An 8,659-nucleotide genomic window follows, 5' to 3' on the forward strand; every position below is an offset into this window, starting at 1 on the left:
AACCGAATGCACACCCCTAGTAATGATACATGCTGAGAAATTCTTATTTTATTACTATTTAATATTTACAGTACATAATTTAGATATTAAGAAACTACTAAATAATTATTTAGAAATTAGTAAATAGTTATTTACCTTATTAATCTTAGCCTTCAAATTAGTTTAGGTAGATTAATTATTTAGAAACTACCAAATAATTATTCTTAGTTTAGGAACATTTGTAATCAACCCTATAAAATGAAATATTATTTGGAATAATAGAACAAACAAAAATTCAATTCCAAACAGGATATAAGGGAGTTTTGGGTCTCAACAAACCCAGTATTTTCTTCTTTTCATGTTGGCTATTATTCTTTGTTTTCTTGCCCATGAGTCCATGACGGAGCACATAACAGAGAAGTTTATTACGGTGTTCGCCTAGGAACTAAACTAAAAAGAAACACCATAAGATCACTATAACATTGGGAAGATTTCGACATCAACCTGACTCATTAAACCTATTTCCCTTTCTTCCGAGGTTATCTCTATCTATATTACACATACCAAACTCTCCTACTTCAAAGCTTAATGCAGAAAAATGCTTGCACTGCATAAATTCACATTACCATCCCACCATCAATAGTGAACACCTGTAATGGGAGGGTAGTCGATCAATAAATGAATTTAACCAGAAAGAGTAGGCAGATAATAAGAAGTAAAAAGGGAAATTTAGAGTAAACAGCCTAAAGAGTAAAAAGTAAATAAAACTCCAGTACCTGACCAGTAATATAACTGGCTGCTGGATTGATTGCCAGAAATTCCACTAGCCCAGCCACTTCTTCCGGTTGACCATATCGTCCTACAATTACAGCTAAAATAAGTGAGTCTGGCAAGATTAACTCAATATTCAATTGTTTGAGGACCAGTATCTTTTAAATTCCTTTAAACTTCTTATATAAAGAAGTCTGACTATAAAAGGTAGCTTTATATACTAGCAACCTTCCTCAAACATACTTTCTTTCTTTCTTTTTTGACATATTGATTCATAAAAACTCTGTTTACATAACTTATTCTCATGTCTGCACCTCACTGTCAAAGAAAGCAAACTTTTATTTTAGGAAGCAAGAACTCAGGAACATGCTGCCATGTCAAGTCCAATAATAATCTATGGTATCTTTTCTCTCTCTCCCTCTCTCTTCTTTTGATAAGTATGAAAAGTCCAGGGTATCCATTCTGACCTAAGGGAATAGTGCCAAGAATTTTCTTTTCAATGTCTTCACCAAGCATGGCTGTCATATCAGATGCAATAAATCCAGGAGCCACAGCATTAACCTGTTGAAACCAAAATCTTTCAGATTAAGTTTAACACTAACCATAGAATAAGTTAGTACAAACAACAGTCAATCATAAGATGTTGCTGAGTGCTTGCACCATCTTTGTGCCTATTTGTAAATAAAAGGTCCAAAGATAAGTCATGGAACAGAACAAAGCAAATAAATGATTCTTACAGTTATATTCCTGCTGGCATATTCTTTTGCTACACTCTTGGTTAAGCCAATGACTCCTGCTTTTGCAGCACTGTAATTGGCTTGGCCAGCATTCCCAACCAAGCCAACAACAGAAGCTATGTTAATGATTCTTCCCTACAACATCCAAGTAGCATTCTAAGTAGACACATCAAATTGGCCGGATTTTAGTAAAATAATGCTTTTCATATAAAATTCTCCTCCATTAATTCATCTCATTAACCCATACTGTTACCAGTAGATCTGGTTAATAAGCGTGCAGTAGATCACACAAATAACACCTTTACATAAATCATCACTTCTTTAAAAATGTCCAAAAAGGTTACCTTTTTCTTCTTAATCATAATTTTAGCTGCCGCCTGTGTCAAGAATAAGAAATTTAACATGGTAAGTCAAGAATTTAATCCCAAAAAAAGCAGGTTCAGAGTACGACAAAGGAAAAACAAGGAATTGTAGAAAAGAATTTCCTAGGCTAACTACTGAGACCTGTGTACAGAGAAAAACCCCAGTCAGGTTCAAATCAATAACTTCCTGCCATTGAGACTTCTTCATTCTCATCAACAAACCATCACGGGTGATTCCTGCAATTCCAAAAGAGAACTCATAATAAGGTGCGCCCTAGTAGACTGTAGACTTAAAGGTCATGGAGTTCAAATGCTCAAACCCCCAATCATGTATCAAGGAAAGAGAAATATAGAGCAACTATTCAAACCAGCATTATTTATCAATATATCAACTGTTCCCCATCGATCAATTACCTGCAAATATAACAGACAGAAAATGCAACAGGTCAGGCCATAACTATAACTAGAATAAGATCCAAGTTAATGTCACGAAGACATTAGTGTCTTACAGTCTTAATCATTGACTCTACGTCATCTTCTTTTGAAACATCACACCCAAAAGCAAAAGCTTGGCCACCACTTGCTTCAATCTACAAAATGAAATTTTGTAAAGTCAAACTGAAGAGTATAAGTTTGTGCTTTGGGTAAAGATAATAAACAACTTAATCCATGAGGATTATAAGTGTCACACAGCCTAGAACCAAACAGGAATACGGATAGAAACTTTTCTATAAGATGCTTTGTAGTTCTTTCATTAATTAAGATAGCATCATCAAAAGCAGTCTATTTTCTTCCTTTTGCTACATGAAGCTTCTATGTATAGAAAAAATAAAATAAAATGTGTGCTAACTGAGAAGTGCATCAACAGCATGGCAATTGAATAATAATTCATATACAAGAGCAATAGCATTCATACACAGACTTGAGATCATCCTACCTTTCAACTGAAGGAAAAATATAAAGTTAGGAGGTCACTGTTATGTAACATATGTTCTCAAGCCACAGGCAAGAAAACCTATGGAAAAATGAATAGAGAATAATAGTTGGAAAAGAAAGAGAAGAAAACACAAGGTTTGCTTGAGACCGAAAACTCCCTTAGACCCTTTTTGAGATTAAATTTCTGCCTGTTCTCTTATTCCAAATAAGAGAACCTTTTATAGGGTTAATTACAAAGGTTCCTAAACTAAGAATAATTATTTGGTAGTTTCTAAATAATTTATCTACCTAAACTAATTCGAAGACTAAGAGTAATAAGTTAATTAACTATTTAGTAATTTGTAAATAACTATTTATTAGTTTCTAAATAACTATTTAGTAATTTATTAATATCTAAACTATGTAATATAATAAAATAAGACTTCCTAAAAATCATGGCCCCAGCATGTATCATTACTCCCCTCTTGGACCTCAAGTTTGATAACCTTGTGCAGCACGTAGCCAACACCTCCCACGATCAAATGGCCTCCCCAAAAGAAGTGCAAATGGAAAAGCCTCAAGTGGCATTCTACAGATCAATGGAGGAGTGAAGACCCCAAACTTGGACATCCTTTGAAGGAGTTAGTTGGAACAGAAACATTGGATGATGAGGAAGACACCAAAGATGAAGACTGACCAATACCATATGACACAACCCTTAAATGAGATGGGGTTGGAGAGTGGTGAAAAAACCTTCCCACGCATAGGACAGTTTTTTGAAAGGGCACAACCTCAATTTCAGAAGAGTTAGCAGCCATTTGTGTTGAATCACAACATGAGGCTGATCGGCTGAAATGCTGGCTTGCATCGGCGCTATCTCCACATGTGGGTGGTCAACAATGATTGTTGACGATTCAAGTGAAGTAGCATCATCCTCTGATTGCTGAATTTCGGAGAAAATCGGCGGACGCCAGTCCTTTAGGTCATCGGCAAGTCTGCGTAAAACTTTGTCAAGTGTTTCAACACAGTTGCTATTTCTGTGAGAGCTTCAAACTCTGACTGAGTGATGCCCTGACGCCGGCAACGGAACCAATGTTATTTTCTCACGTCACGGGCAAGAAAACCTATGGAGAAATGAATAGAGAATAATAGTTGGAAAAGAAAGAGAAAAAAACACTGGGTTTGCTTGAGACCGAAAACTCCCTTAGACCCTTTTTGGGATTAAATTTCTGCTTGTTCTCTTAATACAAATAAGAGAACCTTTTATAGGGTTGATTACAAAGGTTCCTAAACTAAGAATAATTATTTGGTAGTTTCTAAATAATTAATCTACCTAAACTAATTTGAAGGCTAAGAGTAATAAGTTAAATAACTATTTAGTAATTTCTAAATAACTATTTATTAGTTTCTAAATAACTATTTAGTAATTTATTAATATCGAAACTATGTAATATAATAAAATAAGACTTCCTAAAAATCATGGCCCCAGCATGTATCAGTCACAAATATGCAATTCTTCAGTATTTACAGAAGCATGACAAGAAACAGTATAGTTAATATGAATAGCAAATATTTGACCTCAAGACCCAATTAGTTATTAGATAGCTTTTAAGTTTTGGGTGTTTTAGAAGCATGATTATCAAAAAATAAATAATCAATTAACTAAAAATAAACATGCTGAAAACAGGTTGCCATATCTTAAACTTCACTAAATAATTCAAGGATTGAAAGCTGAAGTACCCAAGTATTCAACAACATTAAGTTGTATTTTAGATCAGGTAATAATATTATTTAGGGAACCGTTGATAGGGTTTCTTTCTCTCAATTCTCAACAAGGTAATCTCATAGAATACCATTACATTATATCATGAAAATTTAATCCTCACCTCTTTGGAAACTTCTTCTGCCTCCTTGGAAGATCTAGCATAGTTCACCAAAACCTGAAAGAATGGCCAGGTTACATATTACAACACATTTCAAATATGAAAGAATGTCAAACAGCATAATCATTAGTTAAAAACTGATCAGTTTGAAAGCAAAGATATAAAAAGGGCGTTAACAACTTTCAGGATGTTATTGAAAAGTTCATGGCTTCTGTTGGAAACCCTAGACCTATTCTTAGTAGGAATGGCTCAATACTTGTATAAATATAAGATCTTTGTACAGTTTTCCATATGAATACAATACACCTCTATATTCCTTCACAACTTCCATATATATTATTATTGATCACCAAATGGACAAAACAACTACTAAAAGGCCTTATTTGACTAGGAGAGATACAGGAGATGAATTGGGAAGTTGAACTAGCTCACAATCACATGACCAAATATCTCCTTTGCAGTCAGTGTATTAAGTCAGTTTCTTGAGAGCCCATGTGATACTCATTGGGATGCTGTTGTTCGAGTTCTAAGGTATATCAAAAAGGCACTAGGGCAACGTTACTATACGAAGATAAGAGGACACACTCAGATTGTTGGGTATTTTGATGCAGATTGGACAGGCTGTCCATTTGACAGACGCTCTACTTCAGGTTATTGTGTGTCAAAACCCTAGACCTATTCTTAGTAGGAATAGGATTAGCTCAATACTTGTATAAATATAGGATGTCTGTACAGTTCTGCATATGAATATAATACACCTCTTTATTCTCTTCACAGCTTCCATATATATTACTATTCATCACCAAACGGACAAAAAATTACTAAAAGGCCTTGGAAATAAAACTTTTGCGGATTGATTCTTTGAAACTGAAAACAAAAAAATTGTATCTCCTATTCTAATATAATAGCAAAATTTAACGTCTCATCGTCCAGGGCATATTTAATCATTTAAACAACAAATTACACCTTAACAACACTGCAAGAACTGAAGAAAATAAACTGCAACAGTGTGCATTTGGTTCATACACTTTACCAAGTACTTCCAAGCTAAATTATTAATGTATTATTTGGGGGAAAAACAGAAGCTCCCATATCCAATAGTAATTCTACCTTTTTTATGAATTAAATTCTTACTATTATGAGTATATCCCAGAAAAAAAAATAAAGAAAACAGTAGTACGACTATAGAGTCTGACCTTGCAACCAGCCTTTCCCAAAGCCAAAGCAATTGCCTTCCCAATTCCACGAGAAGCACCAGTCACAATGACAACTGGAGTTTCAACTTTCGCGGTAGCACTGGTTCCTGCTTGCTCTGTAGCAGCCACCTGAGCTCTCACACCTAATTCAGTATGCATTGTTGCACACATACATATACATGTGCGTATGAATGTTGAGCACATACGTCGAGCAATGAGATATATGACTAATAATTGTTGTAATAATACCTGAGATGGGAGGAGAAGAGGAAGAGGACCAGCGGCATTGCAACGAAAGAGGAGGTAATTGGAAGGGGGTGTAAGAGAGGCGTAGAAGGGAAAGTTGATGGCGGGCAGAGGCGGAGATTTTGGTGATGTTGCGGGCAGCGACGGAGTTAATGGCGATTGTAGCCATAAATCGGGGTAGAGTCGCCAGCTATATAACTGAAGAAGCAATTGAGGGATAAGCGTAAGGAGCGCAACTCAGTGTCAATTGTTCTCCGATGGATGGTTGTGGTTTCCGGCCAAAGCTCGCCGGTTGGGGAGAAGCGGAGAGAGAAGAAATGGAGAAGAACACCTAGCAGCCCGGGTTGAATTTTAGTGGAATACTTTACCAAAATAATGCCAATGATAATATATTTTGAGTTGTTAGCATTTTGATTGGGTTCCATTTTTATTACTTTTTCGCTGCAAATAATAAATCAATATAAAATATATATAATATATAATACACATTAATACTTATACATTTCTTTTTAAATAAATAAATAAAGAAATATATATATAACGTTGAAATAAACAAAATTTTATAATATTTATGAAAATGATCCGCTCATTTTAAAAGTTTATAATATTTATGAAAATGATTCATCTCATTATTTACTTGATTTCTCATCCATCAGATCTTACAGACTTTCTCACTTGGGCACATAGTTCAGGATTATATATATATATATATATATATATATATATATATATATGCATAATAAGCACAGGGCACACACAGACTACACAGTATATAATATACATTAATAATTTAATGCTTATACATTACTTCTTCACTGCAAATTACAATCCATATACTCTATATACAATGATACAATCCAAATACACACACACTACACGGTACGTCACTAACGTCAGTACACACTACATAGACTGCATTTTGCTTTATATATACAAATACAATCCATACGCAGGCTATATATATATATATAGAAAATACATAGAAAATAAAAATAAATTTAGATACCTGTTGACCGGAGAATGGAGAGCTGCTCGCTGCTGACTGGAATCGCGGTGGTCCGTTGGAGAGCCGTGGGCGGTGGCCGCCTGGCTGGTTTCCGGTGGCGGACTGCTGCCTGCTACCTGCTGGGGGTGGCGATGGCCGTCTGCCGATGAGCGCAGGGGGGAGGGACTGATGGCGCAGGTCGATGGGGATTGGGGGTGTGGCGGAGGCGGAGAAATAATGATATTCTCTAGGTTCTCTTGGGGTGTATTCAATCAACTTCCAAAAACTTTTAAAGTTCTTAATTTTAAATATTTTTGTAGAATTTTGAAGACTTTCCTAAAATCTTTTAAATTTTCATTAATTTTGTAAGAGTTTATAAATATCTATAGGACAGACATTTATAGACTTTTAAAATCTTTTTTATATTAAAAAGTTTACAAAACTCATTAAAACTCTAAATTGAATACACACATACAAACATTTCATAACTTTCATTAATATATTATTTATAATTTTCTTACAAAATATATTTTTATAAATCATAAATAAATTACTGCATTACCAAAATAATTTTAAAAAAATAAATATTGATTGCCACAAAAATAGAATATACCATACATAAAAAAAAAAAAATCAATGAACATACAATCGAATTCAAAAGTCTTTAAAACTCGCCCGCCAAGTCCGCGGGCTTAAGCAGGGTGCGCCAAAAAAGCCCGCTCTTTAGCGGGCTTCAATTTTCGAAACCCACCCCCTACCTAAGTAGGGGGTGGAACGAGTCGGCCCGACGCGCTAAGCCTGTTTTGACGATTTTAACCCCATACCCCAGCCAGTCACAAAGGGCAAATTATGCTATGGACCCCAAGTCCATGTTCACAATTAACTCTATGTTCACAATTTTAAATCTTTTTTTCTTTGTTATAAAAATTTTAAATCTTAATATACAAAATTACATTACTCAATATTCACAGTTTTTGAACTCTATATTCACAAATTTGTTATATAGATTCAAAAATTGTGTTATACTATTGAATATAGAGTTATAAATTGTGAATATAGATTTTTGAAAGTGTGAATATAGAGTTCTGAAATTGTGAACCTAGAGTTTTGTGTAATTGTTAATATAGAGTTCTGTGGCAATGCAGCGTGAGGTTATGGGCCCCCCTTTTTTTCTTTTTTTTTCCCCCTTTTTTGTGATAATTGGCTCCAAACTGTGGCGGTGATCCGGCTTGCACACTGCTATCCTTGTCTCTCTCCTGAGGTTCCTCCGACTGCTGACGAGTCATGGCTAGGTCGAATGGTGGTCGGCGTACGAAGAGGTGGGGGTCCGACAGGGCGATTCCGTCGCGGCCTTGGGGTCGGCCAGTGCGGTTAGCTACTCCGCGCATGCTTGGTCATTCAAGCGACGGCCTTTCCGCCGCACTCCTATTTCGATGGTCTGCGAAGGTTACGACCAGCAACCGGCCAGAGTGGGTTCTAGGGTATCAGCCAGGCGGCGGGCGGCGCGTAGAGGGGCAAACCGTGGTAAGTGCCATTCCTCTACTTTATATTTCTAGGTGTGATTCTACCGGGGTTTTCCGGGGAT

At 35.7% G+C, this 8,659-nt stretch overlaps 1 protein-coding gene across 2 annotated transcripts; it reads right to left on the reverse strand.

Moving 5' to 3' along the window:
* Positions 1 to 233: 233 nt before the first annotated feature.
* On the reverse strand, positions 234 to 7,307 carry LOC116032828 (3-oxoacyl-[acyl-carrier-protein] reductase 4-like). 2 transcript variants are annotated; one of them, XM_031275550.1, is made up of 12 exons: positions 7,096 to 7,307; positions 6,093 to 6,420; positions 5,844 to 5,986; positions 4,651 to 4,704; positions 2,359 to 2,439; positions 2,218 to 2,263; positions 1,992 to 2,086; positions 1,832 to 1,864; positions 1,488 to 1,622; positions 1,218 to 1,311; positions 756 to 838; positions 234 to 629 (listed from the first exon to the last, which is right to left on the reverse strand). In XM_031275550.1, exons 2-12 carry the CDS (start codon positions 6,256 to 6,258, stop codon positions 597 to 599), a joined length of 963 nt encoding a protein of 320 aa, XP_031131410.1. In that variant the 5' UTR covers positions 6,259 to 6,420; positions 7,096 to 7,307; the 3' UTR covers positions 234 to 596. The 2 variants fall into 2 exon arrangements, with proteins under 2 accessions (XP_031131410.1, XP_031131411.1); XM_031275551.1 differs by lacking the exon at positions 7,096 to 7,307 and having other exon boundaries at positions 6,093 to 6,462.
* Positions 7,308 to 8,659: the final 1,352 nt, after the last annotated feature.

Source organism: Ipomoea triloba, chromosome 10 (genome assembly GCF_003576645.1).
Source record: "Ipomoea triloba cultivar NCNSP0323 chromosome 10, ASM357664v1".
Taxonomy (NCBI): Eukaryota; Viridiplantae; Streptophyta; class Magnoliopsida; order Solanales; family Convolvulaceae; genus Ipomoea; species Ipomoea triloba.